Source organism: Channa argus, chromosome 12 (assembly GCF_033026475.1).
Source record: "Channa argus isolate prfri chromosome 12, Channa argus male v1.0, whole genome shotgun sequence".
Taxonomy (NCBI): Eukaryota; Metazoa; Chordata; class Actinopteri; order Anabantiformes; family Channidae; genus Channa; species Channa argus.
In genome coordinates, this window is record NC_090208.1 from 22,920,951 (window position 1) to 22,942,722 (window position 21,772).

The following is a 21,772-nucleotide window of genomic DNA, read 5'->3' on the forward strand; positions in this document are numbered from 1 at the left end:
TCTTTTGACTGTGGGAGGAAACCGCAAGACACGGACTAAACCCATGCGAGCATGGATAGAACATGCATAGTCCACACAGAAAGGCTGAAGCCAGCAGGTAGATTTGAATTGGGGACCTTGTAACTCTGGGGCAGCAGCACTAACCCACCATGGTTCCCTCATATCATCCCATTCCTGGCAATGCAATATCTCAGCAAAGCCTTGGCAACATTTCACTACATTTGGAGTAAGTGTCCACTTGGACTCATGGGTCAACTGATCAAATTTGAATATGGAAAAACATGAATTACAAGAATTTACTAACGTTATCATAATAAAACTCTACATGCAACCGCAAGGGGGCACAAGCCAGTGTCTTCTTGTGCCAGTCCCAAGTCTGGTTAAATGGAGAGGGTTGTGTCAGGAAGGCCTTCCGACGTAAAACACATGCTAAATTAAAAATGCGAAACATGACAATGACTTCCATACCGGATCGGTCGGGGCCCAGGTTAACAACAACTGCCACCAGTGGTGTTGACCTACAGGGTACTGGCGGAAATTGGACTACGGTTGGTTGAAGTCGAAGAAGGAGAGGAGGAAGGTGTGTTTGTAGGCAGAGAGACAAGAGGAAAGCTAAGAATGTAGGACTGACAGTAGGGACTTTGAATGTTGGGACTATGACAGGGAAGTCTAGAGAGTTGATTGATATGATACAGAGAAGGAAGGTGGACATACTGTGTGTCCAGGAGATCAGGTGGAAAGGTAGCAAGGCTTGAAGCTTAGGAGCAGGGTTCAAGTCATTTTACCATGGGTCAAACAGGAAGAGCAATGGAGTAGGAGTTATACTGAAAGAGGATTTTGTGAGGAATATTCTTGAAGTGAAAATAATATCAGACAGGTTGATGAGTGTGAAGCTGGAAATTGAAGGTGTGATGTTCAATGTTGTTAGTGGTCACGAACCACAGGTAGGATGTGAGTTAGAAGAGAAGGAGAAATTCTGGAGTGAGTTAGATGAAGTGATGCAGAGCATCTCCAGAGGTGAGAGAGTGGTGATTGGTGCAGATTTCAATGGGCATGTAGGTGAAGGGAACAGAGGTGATGAGAATGTAATGGGCAGGTTTTGTCTTCAGGACAGGAACACAGAAGGACAGATGGTGGTAGACTTTGCAAAGAGGATGGAAATGGCTGTAGTTAACACTTTCTTCCAGAAGAGGCAGGAACATAGGGTGACGTATAAGAGCGGAGGTAGAAACACTCAGGTGGACGACATCTTGTGTAGACGTTGTAATCTGAAAGAGACCACTGACTGTAAAGTATTGGTGGTGAGGAAGATGAAGAGGACTAAGGCACAGCAGCGGACGAAGTGCTGGAAGTTGTAAAAGGAAGAAAGTTGTGTAGTTTTCAGGGAGGAGCTGAGACAGACTCTGGGTGATCAGGAAGTGCTCCCAGATGACTGGACCACTACAGCTAATGTGAACAGGGAGACAGGTGGGAGGGTACTAAGTGTGTCATCTGGAAAGAGGAAAGCGGACAAGGAGACTTGTTGGTGGAACGAGGAAGTTCAGGAGCATATACAGAGAAAAAGGTTAGCTAAGAAGAAGTGGGACACTGAGAGGACTGAAGAGAGAAGACAGGAGTACAGGGAGATGCAGCGTAAGGTGAAGGTAGAGGTGGCAAAGCCCAAACAAACAGCATATGAGGACTTTTATGTTAGGTTGGACACTAAGGAGGGAGAGGTGAATTTGTACAGGTTGGTCAGACAAAGAGATAGAGATGGGAAGGATGTGCAGCAGGTTAGTGTGATTAAAGATAAGGATGGAAATTGATGAATGAGGAAAATAAAAAGGGATCAAAGAGTAGGAGAGGTGACTGGTTGGAGCAGGAAGTAGCAAAGATTAGTAAGATTGAAGTGAGGAGGATGTTGAAGAGGATCAAGAGTGGAAAGGCAGTTGGTCCTGATGACAATGCTGTGGAGGTATGGAAGTGTATATAGTTGGCAGTAGAGTTTCTGACTAGTTTGTTAACAAGATCTTGGAGAGTGAGAGGATGTAAGAGGACTGGAGGAGAAGTGTACTGGTGTCCATTTTTAAGAACAAGGGAGATGTGCAGAGCTGTGGCAACTACAGAGGAATAAAGCTGATGAGCCAAACAATGAAGTTGTGGGAAAGAGTAGTTGAACCTCAGCTAAGGGCAGAGGTGAGCATTTGTGAGGAGCAACATGGTTTCATGCCTAGAAAGAGTACAACAGATGCAGTATTTGCTTTGAGGATACTGATGGAGAAGTACAGAGAAGGTCAGAGGGAGTTGCATTGTGTCTTCGTAGATTTAGAGAAAGTGTATGAAAGGGTGCAGAGAGAGGAGGCTGACAGATAAGAATAGACAGGAATCTCTGTGGACTATGATGTTTGCTGATGACATTGTGATTTGTAGAGAGAGCAGGGAGCAGGTGGAAGAAAATCTACAGAGGTGGAGGTCTGCTCTGGAAAACAGAGGAATGAAGCTAGTGAGGTTACAGGGAGCAGAGGTGAAGAAGGTGCAGGACTTTAAGTACTTCAGAGCAATGGAGAGTGTGGAGAAGAGGTGAAGAGGCGAGTGCAGACAGCTTGGAACGGGTGGAGAAAAGTGTCAAGTGTGTTGTTTGATAAAAGAGTATCAACAAGAATGAAAGAAAAGATTTTCAAGATGGTGTTTTGGAGATAAAGTCAGAGAGTCCAGATTAAGGTGGTTTGGACATGTTCAGAGGAGAAACTGTGAATATATCAGTAGAAGGATGCTGAGGTTGGAGCTGCCAGGCAGGAGGTCTAGAGGAAGATCAAAGAGGAGATTTATGGATGTAGTGAGAGAGGACATGAAGTTAGTAGGTGTGAGAGAAGAGGATGCAGAGGACAGGGTTTGATGGAGGCACATGATTCGCTGTGATGACCCCTGAAAGGAGTCATTTAGCTCCAAACACTGCACAGCATAGCTATTCTATCTACTAGTGCAGCAGTTATTGTAGGTTTAACCAAAGTGCTTGTTGTTTAATACAGATGCAGCTTAAATGACTTAAATATCAAAACTCTCTGGCTCTACAATAATATATTTCTATTAAATATAATCATAGTTAAATACAAACAAGTGAGATAATTTCATACGGTTTCTTGAATATTGTAGCTATAACTGTTTGAGTAACAGTGAAATTACTTTTGATCATGACAAAATAGTGTTACTGCAAATTAGAGCATTTAAAATATAACCTTGTTGACTCAAAGCAATGATGAAATAGCTTGTCTGAAAAAAAGTATTTATATAGGAAATTGCATGATACTATGGTAAATAATGTTAGTTATGGATAATCTACTCAAATCAATATTTTACTATCTGTTAGATCTGCGGCTAAAACATAGCCTTGTTTATACAAAGCCATGACGAAATAGCTAGTTTAAAATAAAGTATTTAATTGTTTTTCTAGTGGTTGCATCGGCACAATGCAGCGTGTCCAAAAAGATTTATTCATAAAATTGCATAATATTAAATAAATGGTAAATAATATTAACGATGGATGATCTGCAAAAATCTACGTTTTACTGTCTGTTAGATCTGGCAACAACTCCATATACAGAATGTTAACCTTTGGTCGACTTGTACTATGCACTTTTGTTCTCATTTGATATGCAATTACCTAATTTCTCAGTGAATTTTAATTATAAGAAACAACATCCTTAATATATTGTTCACATATAAATCTTCTTAATATACAAACTTGAGACTATATATATCATAGCAGGTAACATGTGACCATGCTTCCTATATAGATCATGCAGTGTCACTTCAGGCTGCCCAATCAGAAAGACACACTCTTTTCAGTTAAGAGTGGAAGAACTATCAGCATTTCTTCATTCATCGTACCCATTTCAGCACAATGATATCTACTAAATTTGTCCTGTATTTTTTCTGTTTGTTCTTGTGGAAAAGAGGTGAGTTGTATTTTTATGCTCTATAGAAGATATAGATTCTGTGTGTATTGTCTCTCAATTCTGTCTAAATCTACACTTGCTTTATCTCTCATCATTTAGCTCAGATAACTTCGCTGAAAGCTTTTCGCCAAGACAGTGGTTTTGTATCAGTTAAAGCAGGGGACAAGTTGACTTTACACTGTTCTTATGAAGTTGATGATTCAGCATGGCTTTTTTGGTACAAGCAAACTCTGGGACAGAAACCAAAGCTCATTTCTAGCTTCTATGTGTATGATACAAGAAGTACTTTTTATGATGAATTCAAGAACAACAACCGCTTCACATTGGAAACTGGAAATGGTACAAATCACTTGACAATTCTGAATTTGCACATTTCAGACTCAGCTACGTACTTATGTGCAGGTAGCTACACATACACATTTATATTGACTTTTGCCGAGGAGATTACTATCAGTGTAAGGGGTCCAGATTTGAAAATCCAAACTTTGATTCATCAGTCAGCATCTGAGACCATCAAACCTGGAGGATCTGTGACTCTGAACTGTACAATTCACACTGGGACCTGTGATGAAGAACACAGTGTTTATTGGTTCAAAGAATCTGGAGAATCTCATCCAGGAATCGTTTACACCAATGATGACAGGAACAATCAGTGTGAGAGGAAACCTGACACACAAACACATATGTGTGTCTACAATTTACAAATGAAAAACTTGACTCGTTCTCATGCTGGAACCTACTACTGTGCTGTTGCCTCATGTGGAAAAATACTGCTTGGAAATGGGACCAATGTGGACATTGAGTGTAAGTATCTTTCTAGCAAAATGTGTCTCTTTAGAACAATTTACATTTACATTTAGTCATTTAGCAGATGCTTTTATCCAAAGAGACTTACAAGTGAGGTACAAGGCAGCAAAAATCCAAGTCAAGGAGAAAACATCAAAGCAAAGTCCTATCAGAAAAGTGTTCATAGTTCACGAGATGCAAGTGCGAGAAAGAGCAGAAAGGATTTTTTTTTTTAAAGAGATTTAAGTGCATAGGAAGATGCGGAAGAGTTCTGTTTTCAGCAGTTTTTTTAATATTGGGAGAGAGTCAGCTGACTGTGCAGAGTTTGGTAGCTTGTTCCACCATCATGGGATCATTGCGCCAAAATGTTTTGCTTGGTGTCTTCTGTGCGGTGCTACCACCAGACGTCGTTCGTTGGCAAGCCGCAGCGGGCGGGAAGGATTGTAGACTTGAATGAGTGAGTTGAGGTAAGCGGGAGCTGTCGAGTTAACAATACTGTGAGCAAGAGACAGAGCTTTGAACCTGATGCGAGCAGCTACAGGAAGCCAGTGTAGAGCTCTAAAGAGTGGTGTGACATGGGTCTTTTTTTGCTGATTAAAAATTAGGCAAGCTGCTGCGTTTTGGATCATCTGCAGGGGTTTGATTGTGAATACTGGTCACCCCATCAACAAAGCATTGCAGTAATCAAGACGAGATGTGACCAGCGTCTGTACAATGAGTTGGGTTGTATATTCCGTGATGTAGGGTCTGATCTTCCTGATGTTGTAGAAAGGAAATCTGCAATTGGTGATACATTCCCTGAGATAAAAATGAACTTCTGTGTCTGTTGTCTCTCTACAGATGAGGTGAAATCTTACACCTCTGTTGTGTATTTTTTTAATGGAGCTTTGACATTTACCAGCATCCTGGCTGTGTTACTGACTTTCACATTGTTCAAAATAATCAAAAGAAACAACTGTCAATGTACAGGTGAGTGGTACAACAACTCAAGCCATCCTACTACCTATTCTCTGGACCCCATCCCCTTCACTCTTCTCTAAGCAATTGCATCCACAATATTCCAGCCATTACACAAATCAGCTTCACCATCACATTTAAACAGGCCTGGGTTACCCTACTGCTTTAGAAGCCTTCTTCATGACTTTTATAACTTTTGAATAAAAGAAGTCTTTGTTTGTCTGTGTTTCACAACCAGAGTCTCAAATAAGATTCTCACGTCCCCACACAACAAATACTGAGGTAACTATTATGCTTATAACATATTTTGCTTGTTTAATTTTGATGTTGGTGGTGTTTAGTGAGTACTGATAACCTTCACTTCTACACATTTTGGTACCAGGTCAATCAAGACTCAGACAACCTCCAATATGCTGCTTTAAGAGTCAATCTACCCAACAGATTGAGAAGACAGAAGAGTAACACTGAAAGTGAATGTGTGTACTCCAGCGTAAAGATGTAAATATAGACTGATTACGTTTTTACTTTAAGAAAAATGTTGGATTTTGTATGTAATCTATATCTATCTATATATATATTCACCTGGTGTTTATCAGTAAATAATCAGAACAATATCCTGTATTGAATCCTGTATTGTCCCTTAAAATGTAATATAGTGTATTCTGAGGCATCACGTTTTTCGCTAACACATAGAGAGTTAAAGGGCCACTTATATAGCGCTTTTATCCAAAGAGTGTTATATTCAATAATAGCGCTACATTTATTAACAGCAACAGAGTGTTAAGAGGTGGTTTGGGTGAATAACTAGCGTAGCAAGTCTACAGAAACTGGGCTTTGGTTTGCATCTGGCCTATGAGTGATTAGTTTTTGCCAATGAAAGAACCTTGTTTTAGGTTGAGGAAATGATCATTGCCTTGGTTAATGTTAATAAAAATGTTGTCTCTGGAGTCTCTGTGAAGTTTTTATGGATTAAACCTTCCTTCTCCGGATTCAGCAGAAATGCAAAAAGTGTTGTATGTATGTATTTGGGCAGAACATTGGGAGTGGGGTTCAGCTGACTTGGGTTCAGAAGATAAGAACTTACATCTTGTCAAAAAAAGGTAGGTAGCACTGATCTTTTGTAACAATAAAAACCAGCTTTCCCTCAATTTTATCAAATTAATATTTTATCCTATGCTATCGACACACGACCCACTGTTTTCTTTACCTTGATTTCTCCCTACCATTTATGACATCCCTTTTACCATGCACAGATATTGCAGAAAGTAAGCACTAAGAAAATAGGACAATGTATTCAAGACTATGGAGATGACAGTTATGTAGTGAGACAGACAGACACACATTCACACCTTTCATTCTGCCACCTCGATCACTGTTCTGTCATTTCTGCACCATCTGGATCATGTTTACTCTATAACATAATCTATGTAATGTGCATTACATAACAAACATGTTATGAAATGAGCCTGAAAATAATTTACGAAACACCTTTTTACTCAATGTACTGCAGCATTTCAAATTTGTGTTTAGCAGTGTGTTCATCCAACTGCACACACACTGATTCAGTTTACCTTCAACATGCCAAATGTTCTAGCACAATTATTCAGTGTACTACTTTTAATAGTAAATGACATAAGAAAAATAAATCTACTTAACTCAACTATTTTAATGCTGCCAGTTAACAACAAAATTATCTCAAAGCTCTTTACATCCAGTAGTATAGAAATATGAAGTAAATAAAACTCAATACTTTTAAATAAAAAAGGTACAGAGAGTGTGAATTAAAAGCTGGGTTCACAAGAAAGAAGCTTAATGGCTAAAGGCTCCACCTCCCATTTTACTTTTGGAAACTCCCTGGACTACAACTAGAACTGCACTGTGAGGTTGACGTGTGTATCAATTTGTGTGCATCTCACTACAGTAAACTGTATAGACTTTTTAAACTTCTATTATATTTGATTATACAGCATTGAAAAGTACTGGTGTGGCTTAAAGTTTAGTCTTGGAATGGGACTGTTTTCATGGCTGAGGTTTTTGGTCCTGGTTATCACTTAGACTCAGGATTTTTTGACATCACTGGACTGTCGTCAATCTTGGATGACGTGATCCAAAAACTTAGCTGTGTTCACGTACATTAGCGATCCATCCATCCATCCATCCATTATCCATAACAACATTATCCTGTTCAGGGTCATGGGTGGCTAGAGCGTATCCCAGCTGTCTAGGGCTCTAGGTGTGGTACGTCCTGGACAGGTCACCAGTCAATCTCAGGGCCAACACAGAGAGACATACAAAGACAGACAACTTTCACATTCACAAAAACGGGCAAATTGGAGTCACCAATGAACTTAAATCCATGTCTTTGGGCGGTGGGAGAAAACCTATGCAAGCACAGGGAAAACATGCTAACAACTCCCCCACTGTGCTGCCCCATATTTATAGTGTGATAGATTTTAAATCCCACTCAACCCTAGAGTACCTTTGTTCCACTGTAGAAAGGAAATTCTAATGTTTTGTGGCAGCCCTACAATGGTTTCAAACAGTTTTAAATATGTTGTGCAGATACACCGTACTGACAACTTTTCATGTTCTGATAATTCTGATGTAAAGATATTTTGAGAAGTATCTGCCTTTTCATTGTCAGCATATAAAACCTTAAGTTCAAAGCAACTCTTTGCAAAAGTAAAGCATCAAAGTGTCTCTAGCATGGCTACAGACTGCCAGCATTCGTCACAGAATGTGGGTTTAAAGGCGTGTAAAAGTGTTTGCACTCTGACAGAATGACCTTAAGCCACATAAACATCCAAAAACTGTAAACGTCTTTGCATTGGCTACCGGCCACTAGACTATGATACAAATAGGTAGGTAACAAGTGGAAAATAAACTTGAGTGTGTCAATGAACATGTGATCATGCTCCCTTTACTGGTTATACAGCATCATTTCAATTCGGCCAATCAAACGCAGCCATGTTTGTAAAGAGAAGGTATCGATATTCTTTCACTTATTGCAGCCACTTGATCACGATGGCATCTGCAAAGTTTGTCTTCTATCTGACAAGTTGGGCTTTGTGGAAAATAGGTGAGTTTTTATGTCTCCAGATTTCTCTTTCTAGTGTTCTAGTTTAAGTGTTTTTACGGCAGCAGTGTTACTTCTCAACAATATAATAAAATGTTTGATTTTTCATAAAGATTAGACTAAGCTGTTAAACTGAATCTGCTTTTGCTTTGTCTCATGTTTCCTCAGTCCAGACGACTTCTCTGAAATTGTCGTCATCTGTTGATCAAGAGAGTGGCTTTGTGTCAGTTAATGCAGGGGAAAAGTTGACTTTACACTGCTCTTATAACATTACCATTACAGCGAGGCTTTTCTGGTATAAACAAACACTGGGACAGAAACCAAGGCTTATCTCTACCTTCTTTGTTCATCACACAAGTGGCACTTTTTACGATGAATTTAAGAACAATCCACGTTTCACACTGGAAACAGGTAATAGTAAAAACCACCTGAAGATTTTAGAAATACAGATTACAGACTCAGCTATATACTACTGTGCACGGAGTGAACCATATAAGTTTGAGTTTTTGGAGAGCATAACTGTCAGTGTAAAGGGTACAGGATTGAATATCCCAGTTTTGGTCCATGACTCAGTATCTGAGATCATCCAGCCAGGAGGCTCTGTGACTCTGACTTGTACAGTTCACACTGGGACCTGTGATGAAGAACACAGTGTTTATTGGTTCAAAGAATCTGGAGAATCTCATCCAGGAATCGTTTACACCAATGATGACAGGAACAATCAGTGTGAGAGGAAACCTGACACACAAACACATACGTGTGTCTACAACTTACAAATGAAGAACTTGACTCGTTCTCATGCTGGAACCTACTACTGTGCTGTTGCCTCATGTGGAAAAATACTGCTTGGAAATGGGACCAATGTGGACATTAAGTGTAAGTATCTTTCTGGCAGAAGTTGTCTCTTTAGAACAATTGGTGATACATTCCCAGATATAAAAATGAACTTCTGTGTCTGATGTCTCTCTACAGATGAGGTGAAATCTTACACCTCTGTTGTGTATTTTTTGAGTGGAGCTTTGACATTTACCAGCATCCTGGCTGTGTTACTGACTTTCACATTGTTCAAAATAATCAAAAGAAACAACTGTCAACGTTCAGGTGAGTGGTACAACAACTCAAGCCATCCTACTACCTATTCTCTGGACCCCATCCCTTTCATTCTTCTCTAAGCAATTGCACCATAAATCAGCTTCACCATCACATTTAAACAGGCCTGGGTTACCCTACTGCTTTAGAAGCCTTCTTCATGACTTTTCTAACTTTTTAATAAAATAAGACTTTGTTTGTCTGTGTTTCACAACCAGAGTCTCAATTAAGATTCTCAGGTCCCCCAACAACAAATACTGAGGTAACTATTATGCTTATAACATATTTTGCTTGTTTAATTTTGATGTTGGTGGTGTTTTGTGAGTACTGATAACCTTCACTTCTACACATGTTGTTACCAGGTTAATCAAGACTCAGACAACCTCCAATATGCTGCTTTAAGAGTCAATCTACCAAACAGATCGAGAAGACAGGAGAGTAACACTGAAAGAGAATGTGCGTAAGATGTAAAAATAGACTAATTATGTTTCTACTTTGAGAAAGATGTTGTATTTTGGATGTAATCTATATCTATCTATCTATCTATCTATCTATCTATATATATATATATATATATATATATATATATATGCCTGTTGTTTAGCAGTAAATAATCAGAACAATATCCTGTATTGAATCCTGTATTGTCCCTTAAAATGTAATATAGTGTATTCTGAGGCATCACGTTTTTCGCTAACACATAGAGAGTTAAAGGGCCACTTATATAGTGCTTTTATCCAAAGAGTGTTATATTCATTATTAGCGCTACATTTATTAACAGCAACAGAGTGTTAAGAGGTGGTTTGGGTGGATAACTAGCGTAGCAAGTCTACAGAGACTGGGCTTTGGTTTGCATCTGGCCTATGAGTGATTAGTTTTTGCCGATGAAAGAACCTTGTTTTAGGTTGAGGAAATGATCATTGCCTTGGTTAATGTTAATAAAAATGTTGTCTCTGGAGTCTCTGTGAAGTTTTTCTGGATTAAACCTTCCTTCTCCAGGTTCAGCAGAAATGCAAAAAGTGTTGTATGTATGTATTTGGGCAGAACATAGGGAGTGGGGTTCAGCTGACTTGGGTTCAGAAGATAAGAACTTACATCTTGTCAAAAAAAGGTAGGTAGCACTGATCTTTTGTAACAATAAAAACCAGCTTTCCCTCAATTTTATCAAATTAATATTTTATCCTATGCTATCGACACACGACCCACTGTTTTCTTTACCTTGATTTCTCCCTACCATTTATGACATCCCTTTTACCATGCACAGATATTGCAGAAAGTAAGCACTAAGAAAATAGGACAATGTATTCAAGACTATGGAGATGACAGTTATGTAGTGAGACAGACAGACACACATTCACACCTTTCATTCTGCCACCTCGATCACTGTTCTGTCATTTCTGCACCATCTGGATCATGTTTACTCTATAACATAATCTATGTAATGTGCATTACATAACAAACATGTTATGAAATGAGCCTGAAAATAATTTACGAAACACCTTTTTACTCAATGTACTGCAGCATTTCAAATTTGTGTTTAGCAGTGTGTTCATCCAACTGCACACACACTGATTCAGTTTACCTTCAACATGCCAAATGTTCTAGCACAATTATTCAGTGTACTACTTTTAATAGTAAATGACATAAGAAAAATAAATCTACTTAACTCAACTATTTTAATGCTGCCAGTTAACAACAAAATTATCTCAAAGCTCTTTACATCCAGTAGTATAGAAATATGAAGTAAATAAAACTCAATACTCTTAAATAAAAAAGGTACAGAGAGTGTGAATTAAAAGCTGGTTTCACAAGAAAATAGCTTAATGGCTAAAGGCTCCACCTCCCATTTTACTTTTGGAAACTCCCTGGACTACAACTAGAACTGCACTGTGAGGTTGAAGTGTGTATCAATTTGTGTGCATCTCACTACAGTAAACTGTATTGACTTTTTAAAATTCTATCGTATTTAATTATACAGCATTGAAAAGTACTGGTGTTGGTTAAAGTTTATTCTTGGAATAGGACTGTTGTCCTTGCTGATGTTTTTGGTCCTGCTTATCACTTAGACTCAGGATTTTTTGAAATCACTGTCATCAGTCTTGGATTGATGTGATCCTAAAATTCTGCATTAGTTTAAACTCCCCTGTTGCCTGTATTAGTTACCCCTGTTAATTTCCCACTGCCTCTAGTTTAGTTTATGTTTTATTCTTGTCTGTCTATTTCTGTTTAGTTCATTAGTCCCTGTTAAGTTATCTTCTACTTGTATATTAGAATTAGTTATGGTCTAGTCTGGCCCCTGGGTGAATCCTACCTTGTGTCAGCCTTGTATGTGTGCACCCCGTTGTTTGAATAGCTGTCATAGTCTGTCGTTTACCCTGTATGTGTTTAGTTTGTTGTTTTGTTACCTTTAGTTCTGTAAGTTCTTTACCCTCCTCCTGTGGAGGGAGTTTTAGTTGTGTCAAACCCTCCTGTTTCTTTATAAATAAATACCCTTTTCTTCATACCTCCTCTTGCCATCTCCTTACTTGGGTCCTTCCTAAAATATTTATACTAACAGTAACAAGTTGTGTTTATGTACATTAGTGATCCATCTATTATCCATGACCGGATTATACGTTTCAGGGTCATGGATGGCTAGAGCGTATCCCAGCTGTCTAGGGCTCTAGGTGTGGTACGCCCTGGACAGGTCACCAGTCAGTCTCAGGGCCAACACAGAGAGACATACAAAGAAATAACTTTTCACATTCACAAAAATGGGCAAATTGGAGTCACCAATGAACTTAAATTCATGTCTTTGGGCGGTGGGAGAAAACCTATGCAAGCACAGGGAGAACATGCTAACAACTCCCCCACTGTGCTGCCCCATATTTGTAGTGTGATAGATTTTAAATCCCAGTCAACTCTAGAGTACCTTAGTTCCACTGTGGAAAAGGAATTCTAATGTATTAAACATGTTGTGCAGATACACCATACTAACAACTTTTCATGTTCTGATAATTCTGATGTAAAGATATTTTGAGAAGTATCTGCCTTTTCATTGTCAGCATACAAAACATTAAGTTCAAAGCAACTCTTTGCAAAAGTAAAGCATCAAAGAGTCTCTAGCTTGGCTATAGACTGCCAGCATTCATCATAGAATGTGGGTTTAAAAGAGTGTAAAAGTGTTTGCACTCTGACAGAATGACCTTAAGCCACATAAACATCCAAAAACTTTTTTGCAGTGGCTATTGGGCACTAGATTATGATACAAATAGGTAGGGAACAAGTGGAAAATAAACTTGAGTGTGTCAATGATCATGTGATCATGCTCTCTTACTGGTTACAGCATCATTTCAATTCGGCCAATCAAATCGCAGCCATGTTTGTAAAGAGAAGAGAAGGTATCGATATTCTTTCACTTATTGCAGCTACTTGATCACGATGGCATCTGCAAAGTTTGTCTTCTATCTGACAAGTTTGTTTTGGTGGAAAATAGGTGAGTTTTTATGTCTCCAGATTTCTCTTTCTAGTGTTCTAGTTTAAGTGTTTTTACGGCAGCAGTGTTACTTCTCAACAATATAATAAAATGTTTGATTTTTCATAAAGATTAGACTAAGCTATTAAACTGAATCTGCTTTTGCTTTGTTTCATGTTTCCTCAGTCCAGACGACTTCTCTGAAATTGTCGTCATCTGTTGATCAAGAGAGTGGCTTTGTGTCAGTTAATGCAGGGGAAAAGTTGACTTTACACTGCTCTTATAACATTAACATTACAGCGAGGCTTTTCTGGTATAAACAAACACTGGGACAGAAACCAAGGCTTATCTCTACCTTCTTTGTTCATCACACAAGTGGCACTTTTTACGATGAATTTAGGAACAATCCACGTTTCACACTGGAAACAGGTAATAGTAAAAACCACCTGAAGATTTTAGAAATACAGATTACAGACTCAGCTACATACTACTGTGCACGGAGTGAACCATATAAGTTTGAGTTTTTGGAGAGCATAACTGTCAGCGTAAAGGGTACGGGATTGTATATCCCAGTTTTGGTCCATGACTCAGTATCTGAGATCATCCAGCCAGGAGTCTCTGTGACTCTGACCTGTACAGTTCACACTGGGACGTGTGATGGAGAACACAGTGTTTACTGGTTCAAAGAATCACAAGAATCTCATCCAGGACTCATTTATACCCATGGAGACAGGAATGATCAGTGTGAGAGGAAACCCGAGACACGAACACACACATGTGTCTACAACTTGCCAATGAAGACCCTGAATCAGTCTCACGCTGAAACCTACTTCTGTGCTGTTGTTGCTTGTGGACACATCCTGTTTGGAAAAGGGACCCAGTTGGGATTCAAGGGTAAGTTTAGCTCATCTGAAAACTCCTTAATCAAAGATGAAAAGGCATCAGCTGAAAGCACTGTTGTCTTATTTTCTGCAGATCAGAGTGTCTTAATTTATTTTTTGTGTGGAGCTCTGGCATTTACCACAATACTGGCAGTTTCACTGGCGTACTTACTGCACAAGATGAACAAGAGAAACAACAAACAGTCTATAGGTATTGTACTAACTTGTACTGTTTGCATCTGCTCATGTCAACTCAACATGACTTTTGAATTAAGTCTTTCATGTGTTTCAAAACTAGAGCATCAAGCTAGATTTTCACGTCCCTGCACAACAGACACGGAGGTAAATTTCATCTTTCTAATTAAACTATAAAAACATGTATTCTTTAGGGGGCTATTGTTTTTTGTCTGAACTAATATTGTAATCTTTTACGTATTTTGTTTTCAGGGCCGAGATGCAGACAACCTCCACTATGCCGCTTTAAATTTTAATCTGCCCAACAGATCAAGAACACTGAGAAACAATGCCAGTGATGATTGTGTGTACTCCAGTGTAAAGCAATAAACATTAGCATGTTTTATTTCTTAGAATATGCTTGAACATTTTAGTTTAATATTTAGATCATCATTTAAATGTAAGTTTTATCTTATCGTATCGAGTGGTCAAAAGCTAAAATCTGCTTAAGCTTATATTTGCAAACTTATGTTTACATACACTCATCGTGAACAAATCGTTCATGGCAATTTAAGGCTTTAAATAATTTCTTTGTCATGTCCACGATATGTGTATGTAGTGAGGCTTAGTAGAACTCCGCTGCATTTGCTTTTATAATTCATTTCTAACAATTAAAAAAAAAACGTTTTTTCAACTAAGAAACCTTCTGACGCAGTAAAACTTAAATGTCAGTTTCTGTATATATCTATAAATAAATTATGTAAAAAGCTTTGCGATTCAATTGATATTTAAACTTGGATTCATTGACATTTCATAAGGGACATTAGCGTGTTTTATTTCTTAGAATCTGCTTGAACATTTTAGATTAAGATATAGATCATCATTTAAATGTAACTTTTATCTTCATCGGATCGAGCAGTCAAAAGCTAAAATGTGCTTACGTTTACATTTGCAAATTTCTGTTTACATACACACATCATGAACAAAACAGTCATGGCAATTTAAGGCTTTAAATATTTTCTTTGTCATGTCCATGATATGTGTATGTAGTGAGGTTTAGTAGAACTCTGCTGCATTTGCTTTTATAATTCAAGTCTAACAATTAAAAAAGTTTTTTTTTAACTAAGAAACCTTAAAGGTCAGTTTATAATATAAATAACTAAAAAAAATAAATTATGTAAAAAATTATGTAAATAAAAACTTTGTGATTCAATTGATACTTCAACTTAGATTCATTGACATTTCATAAGTGACACTATTCCATATACAGTAGCTTTGGAAAGCATTCACATTCTTTATGCTCATATGTTAATTAATATTAGAATGAAAAACATTTTTTGGACATCAACTGACAGTTTAGGTGCAGAGCTAGATGTTGTAAACATTCAGGGCTTAGCCCAACTCCCCCACCCTACAACAACCCCCCTGAAATGACCCCCCCTTACTGATTTTCATCCCAAAATTCATTTGTAGCATATGGGAAGGGTGTAGGGAATGAAGGTGTCACTGTTTACAGGCTGTAAAAGCCATAATTGTAATTTAGTGCTGTGTAATATAACCTGATTAGAATTTAAAGGGCTTGGGCTGCACATGTTTGCACAAAAAAAAAAAAAGATGACCACTACAAATTCAGGTTTCTTCCATTAAAGGGAGTTTTTCCTCTCCAACTTTGCCTTAGCTTGCGCAAGGGGAAATTGTTGCATTCTCTCCAACAGCATATCCTGTCTAATCATCATTGTTGACAGGGGTTAGGCTATTCAACTTCACCCTCACTGCAGCAAAACCACAAGTATCCCATTTTAAATAGAACATTATTCATAATTATCTCGCCTGCAAGCCTTGGAGGTCACAGGCCCAACACAGAGAGACATTACATACAGAGAAAAACAACCACACATTCACCCCTATGGGCAATTTAGAGTCACCAATTGCCAAGTCAATAACATGCTTGTCTTTGGACTGTGGGACAAAACTGGACTACCCAGAGGAAACCTCTGCACTACCCAAGTAAAGAACATGCAAACTCCACACCGAAAGGCTGCAGCTAGCTAGGATTCGAACTAGAGACCCTGTAGCTGTAAGTTGACAACACTATTCAATACACCACTATGAAAGAAATCTGAAAAATAGTAAATCTCGCAATTACTCAAGTATTCAGTCCTGTTGCTGTGGCAGTCCAAATTGTGTGAGTATAAAACCACTAGTAGAGTTGCCCATTAGGCCAAACTAAGTAAATGGACAAGAAGATCTTTGGTCAGAAGGTAACCACAACAACAACAGGACTTTAGTTCATTGCAGAGATTTGAGAACCCTTGTAGAAAGGCAAACATCTAATTAAGACTCAATTGAGTGTGCAAAACAAGAATTAGAGGACTCAAAGCAGAATTACAGTTTCTGAAAAACAAGGCACAATACAGATGAATGAGGGATAATTGCAAGCAAATACAAAAGTTCTTTATTGCACTTACACTAGAGTTAATGAAACTTAATACTGTAGTGACACTGAAGTGGTTCTGACTGTCAGTCTCTGACTGTCCTTGAGAGATCCAACCATGATGATACATATATAGGAAGGTATTTGCAAAGTGAATTAATACTACAATATCATGTTATCATCCAGTGCAGTTGAAGGTACATATGGTTGAGTTGATTTTTCACAAAGCAAAGCTGTTTATACTTTTTACGAGGAACATTTCTTCAGAAGAAAGCAGACGCTGTGTTCTGACTTGTAAAAAATGACAAACTCTACAGCAATGCTGCTAAACAAACTAAATTCCATTCATTTTCATTTGTGATTCAAAATGACGATAAACAATGAAGGGAAATATGAAAATCTTCAATCTTCAGATTTTATTTGTTTATAACTTTGGTGAACCTAACCTTTAAAAGTGGGAGGAAGTGAAGTGAAGTTTGTCCTGAAGGACAAACTTACAATACAACTACCAATACAACATGACATTCATTCAGAATGTCATGTGAATTTAGTAATCTATGAGACTTGTATCTAAAGTATATAACAAAATCTGCTGATAAGATGACAAGCTGACCCTTACCAACTTCCTGAAAAGTTGTTTCTAACAAAAGCATTCTTGGACTTGGAAATAGTATATCACCTGACTTGTCACGTCTAAAATTGAGAATATGAACTTTAGCCCTCCAACAGCCATGTCAAAGTCCCTCAGTTTAACAGAACAGGCTTCAGATCTCTTTTGGACATTTACTGTGGTCAGGGTTAGATTAGGTTGGGGTTATGGAAAACAAATTGACATTTTTCAGTTTCTGATCGATGTATCACACCTAACCCAGGTTTTTAGCAGTAGATAGGTTAATGGGTTGGGATATTTGGAAAACAAGAAGGGCAAAGTGTCCCTGAGGACCAGGATTGGGAACCACTGCTCTATAATGTCTTCCTACTAGAAAAAAGGAAATATCATATGCCCTGAGATGTCCTTGCTGCAGAGCAAACATAAAACACTTCCCCACAGTAGATCAATCTCGATTAAGTGCCTTCTAAGGCACTTAAGCTCTAAGGTGCCCCCACAGTAGATTGAAGGTGAGATAGTGCTCGTTAATGTCAGTTCGCAGTAGAGCACAGTGAAACCACAACTCTGTTCCTCAGTAAAGCATGAAAGAGCTGCTAGCATGGCTGCAGAATGACTTGATGAGTGCTGTCTCCATTGCGGGTTTTAGCAGAGGATACACATTTACACACCCTCAGCACATTTAGTGGCAGCTAAAAGTAGGACACAAAGCATTTATCAGGCCCACAACTACTTACTACATAAGTACTGGTATTTAGTTGTAGAAATGTTACTGAAAGTTAGAGGCCCTCCCTTCCCTGATGTACTAGCCCTAGAATTCTACAAAATTATGAATTATAAAGTATTCATTTTACAGTATTCTTTACATTGGATGCTTACATTGGCCTATTAATACATCAGATTACATCAAACATGGTAAATGTTCTTGTGAATTATCTGCATTATCACTGTCATTACACTATGATTAGCATTTAGTTACAGTTACTATGCGTAGTTACAGCCTCAAAGAGCTGGTTGCATGGCTTTAGACTATATCTTTATTAATGCAGCAGATAACAGGAGATTTACCACAGTGTTTCACAAAGATGTACCTGAAGTCATTAAACATCCACAATATGTGGAGGTATTTCTTGTAGCTAATAGATTCTAATCAGATTAAAACCCATAGTGGGCAAGAAAAACTGCAACGAGGAGAAAACAACTGTAACGGCACTGATCATGTATCCATGTTTCCTAATTAGGTTCCTAAATGCAGTCTTATATTTGAAGAGAGAACAAAGTATTGATATTCCTTTATTCATCGCAGTTATTTGATCAAAATGACATCTGCAGACATGACGTGTGTTTTTGTGGAAAATAGGTGAGTTTTGTTTTTATCGCTCCACTTTTTACCTGCCAAAAATGAGAGAATAAAGTCACTTTTCATGAAAATGTTTGCAAAAGTTTATATGTACAATTGCCTTATTTCTCAATTGTAGTCAGCTCAGACGACTCCTCTGAAATTGTCTTCACCAATCTAGAGGTGGGTTTCATTGATGGTTTTACGAATGACACTATTCCATATATGTCCAAGTTTAAAGACCTGATTGACAGCACTTAAGAAATACCAAGCAAAGAATGTTAAATGGTTAAATGTTTTTTTTTATAGTTTTTTTTTTTTTTTTTTTTTTCCAGAAAATACCAGGCTTATAAGGTTCACTGTGCTGCACTTCTGGGTAAAATGTGGCCTGCCCCACTTTCAGAAGCTTCTTTTTCCACGTGAACTCATTTCAGCGCTGCTGATGGTCTCAGTTTGCTTAGATGGCTTTGATCGGATCAAATTAATTCAAATAAACTCATTCAGGCGCCGGTCTTTCACAGAGTGGGGGGCTTTAAGCTTGTAGCTAGTAATTGCTTTCAGCCCTTTCAGACAGACACAGAGTCCTTGGCTGAGAATTGCTGTTCCATTCTCTCACCATGCGCTGGCTTAGCTCTGCTCACCTCCTTGCTGAGTCTGTTCTTAGCCTCTCTGTATTTGTCTTTTCTTAATTTCTAAATGTGGCCTCTTTCTCTGACCTCAGATGTCTGAGTTTAGCTGTGAACCAGGGTTTGTCATTGTTATAACTCACCCTGGTGTGTGATGGAATGACACTGTCCTCACAGAAGTTGATGTAGGGTGTCCCAGTGTCCGTGTACTCATCCAAAGTGTTAATTCCAGACCTAAAAACATCCCAGTTTGTAGAGTCCACCATAATCAGCAACCTAACTTAATGCTTCTACATTAATGCCATCTCTGCACAAAGCACTTAGGTTAGTTATTCCAGACAAATAATGCAAAAATGCACCTCTGTTCATTTCGAGCACAGCTAAATTGCCTCACCCTTCTGTCAACAATCCAAACAATGCTTAACTGTCCTACAAACAGTCTTCTTCCTACACTACAAATGCTCCTATTTAAGGGTCAAAAGTATCTGGAGCTAAGTTTTTAAGCTTACACACACAAAAAAAAACTATAATACTCGTGACTCTTTTGCTTTATCTATTTCACTTGATAATGACAGGGTATTATTCCCTGAGTCTTAATACCTACTGACAAGAATATAATTAGTTTATCTCTAATATGTGTATCTCAAATATTACTTATCGTCAGAGTCAAAAAACAAAACAAAAAAATTGGGCACTACTGTTGAAAGTGTACATGTGATATTTTGTAAGTAGGACACCAAGTCGCTTCATGTCGGCCAATGAAACACAGCCTTGTCTCTAAAGAGTGGATGGATGTCTTGTTCACTTCACAAAGCAAATTTACCACAATGGCAGCTTCAGCGTTTGTGTTCTGTCTGACATGTTTGCTCTTGGGCAAAACAGGTGAGTTGGGCTTTTATTATTAAAAAACTTTCTTTCTTTTGTTAATCTTTGTTTTGTTAATCTTTTTTTATATATTAATACTCCACATACAAAATTATTTAGTTAGTCTGTTAAAGTACTGCCAAAACAACACAGTAAATGCAATCTACATTACTTTGTATCTGGTTTCAGCTCAGACAACCGCTTTGAAATCATTCTCACCAGCTCAACAAGAGAGTGGTTTTATTTCAGCTAAAACTGGAGACTCCTTGACGTTGCACTGTTTCCATAAAGGTGATGTTCCTTCAAGACTTTACTGGTATAAAGAAACATTGGGACAGAAACCAAGGCCAATCTCTACCTTCTACATGTATGATAAAAATGGAAGTTTTTACAATGATTTCAAGAACAACCCACGCTTCACACTCAACACTGATAATGGTAAAAATCACTTGACGATCTCAGGATTACACGCTTCTGACTCAGCTACTTATTACTGCATAAGTTGTTACTGATACACATTAGAAATAGTAGAAACCACTGTCGTCAGTGTGACCGGTTTAGATTTGGACATCTAACCTTTGGTCCATCAGTCAGCGTCTCAGACCATCCAGCCCGGAGGCTCTGTGACTCTACACTGTACAATCTACACTGGGACCTGTGATGAAGAACACAGTGTTTACTGGTTTAAAGAAGAAGAATCTCATCTAGGAATTATTTATATGAATGGAGGCAGGAATGATCAGTGTCAGAGGAAAGCTGAGACACAAACACAAACCTGCTTTTACAACTTGCTAATGAAGAATCTGACTCATTCTTATATTGGGACCTACTACTGCGCCATTGCGTCATGTGGACACATACTGTTTGGAAATGGAACCAAGCTTGACATTGAGCGTAAGTAACTTTCTAACAAAACTTGTCACATTTGAAAAGTGGATGTTACTCTAATCGGCTCCAGAAAAACAAAAGTTAAAACTGTTTCTTTGGTCGTTTGCAGAATTTGACATGATTTATTTCTGGTATGGAGCTTCAGCATTCACCACCATGATGAGCGTTTTACTGGCTCTCTCAGTGTGCAGGATGAACGGAAAGAACTGCTGCAAATGCATAAGTAACTGACTGACTGACTCTTTACTATATTGGACAGTTTGTATTCAGTAAAAATGTCCTTTTATTTAAACAACATTTTCTGTGTTTTGCAACCAGAGCCTGATCCGAGCTGTGCTGCTTCATGCACAGTAAATGCTGAGGTGAGTAATAACTGATTATAAATAATTGTTTACCTTTAAGAACTGCGCAAATATAAGGCGTAATATCTGTCAAGATTGTTATCATGACACAATGATTTCTACCAGGGTGGCCACCACTATTGTGTTGCTTTGAGTGGATCAAAAAAACAGAAAGCACCAACCTGGAGTAAATGTGTTTACTACAGTGTGAAGCAGTAGAACTGGACATATTATGTTCTTTTTAAGTAAGTCAGGAGTTTTTTTGTTTTTTTTTAATGAAATATAACTGTAAGCTTGAAACAAATGTTCATTGTCCTTTGG

At 38.1% G+C, this 21,772-nt stretch overlaps 3 protein-coding genes and 1 pseudogene across 3 annotated transcripts; all 4 read left to right on the forward strand.

The window, feature by feature from the left end:
• The first annotated feature begins 1,804 nt into the window (after positions 1–1,804).
• LOC137137160 (uncharacterized) lies at positions 1,805–6,624 on the forward strand. The gene is made up of 5 exons (XM_067523095.1): positions 1,805–1,954; positions 4,433–4,739; positions 5,562–5,690; positions 5,917–5,960; positions 6,061–6,624. The coding sequence occupies exons 1-5, from the start codon at positions 1,805–1,807 to the stop codon at positions 6,178–6,180; spliced, it is 750 nt and encodes a 249-aa protein (XP_067379196.1). The 3' UTR covers positions 6,181–6,624.
• Positions 6,625–8,674: 2,050 nt separating this feature from the next.
• On the forward strand, positions 8,675–10,307 carry LOC137137161 (uncharacterized). The gene is made up of 5 exons (XM_067523096.1): positions 8,675–8,757; positions 8,923–9,630; positions 9,727–9,855; positions 10,062–10,105; positions 10,206–10,307. Exons 1-5 carry the CDS (start codon positions 8,703–8,705, stop codon positions 10,305–10,307), a joined length of 1,038 nt encoding a protein of 345 aa, XP_067379197.1. The 5' UTR covers positions 8,675–8,702.
• A 2,952-nt stretch (positions 10,308–13,259) lies between these two features.
• LOC137137162 (uncharacterized) lies at positions 13,260–14,742 on the forward strand. The gene is made up of 5 exons (XM_067523098.1): positions 13,260–13,318; positions 13,484–14,191; positions 14,273–14,389; positions 14,477–14,520; positions 14,626–14,742. The coding sequence occupies exons 1-5, from the start codon at positions 13,264–13,266 to the stop codon at positions 14,740–14,742; spliced, it is 1,041 nt and encodes a 346-aa protein (XP_067379199.1). The 5' UTR covers positions 13,260–13,263.
• A 5,707-nt stretch (positions 14,743–20,449) lies between these two features.
• On the forward strand, positions 20,450–21,341 carry LOC137137163 (uncharacterized; annotated as a pseudogene).
• Positions 21,342–21,772: the final 431 nt, after the last annotated feature.

Bases quoted from the DNA above. Each gene is read 5' to 3' on its own strand.
- LOC137137160 (XM_067523095.1), top strand. From the start codon at position 1,805: ATGAATGAGGAAAATAAAAAGGGATCAAAGAGTAGGAGAGGTGACTGG. The intron at 1,955-4,432 runs GTATGGAAGTGT...TTGATTCATCAG, and splicing joins CTGATGACAATGCTGTGGAG to TCAGCATCTGAGACCATCAA. The intron at 5,691-5,916 runs GTGAGTGGTACA...TTTCACAACCAG, and splicing joins AAACAACTGTCAATGTACAG to AGTCTCAAATAAGATTCTCA.
- LOC137137161 (XM_067523096.1), top strand. From the start codon at position 8,703: ATGGCATCTGCAAAGTTTGTCTTCTATCTGACAAGTTGGGCTTTGTGG. The intron at 8,758-8,922 runs GTGAGTTTTTAT...ATGTTTCCTCAG, and splicing joins TTGGGCTTTGTGGAAAATAG to TCCAGACGACTTCTCTGAAA. The intron at 9,856-10,061 runs GTGAGTGGTACA...TTTCACAACCAG, and splicing joins AAACAACTGTCAACGTTCAG to AGTCTCAATTAAGATTCTCA.
- LOC137137162 (XM_067523098.1), top strand. From the start codon at position 13,264: ATGGCATCTGCAAAGTTTGTCTTCTATCTGACAAGTTTGTTTTGGTGG. The intron at 14,192-14,272 runs GTAAGTTTAGCT...TATTTTCTGCAG, and splicing joins GACCCAGTTGGGATTCAAGG to ATCAGAGTGTCTTAATTTAT. The intron at 14,521-14,625 runs GTAAATTTCATC...TTTTGTTTTCAG, and splicing joins CCTGCACAACAGACACGGAG to GGCCGAGATGCAGACAACCT.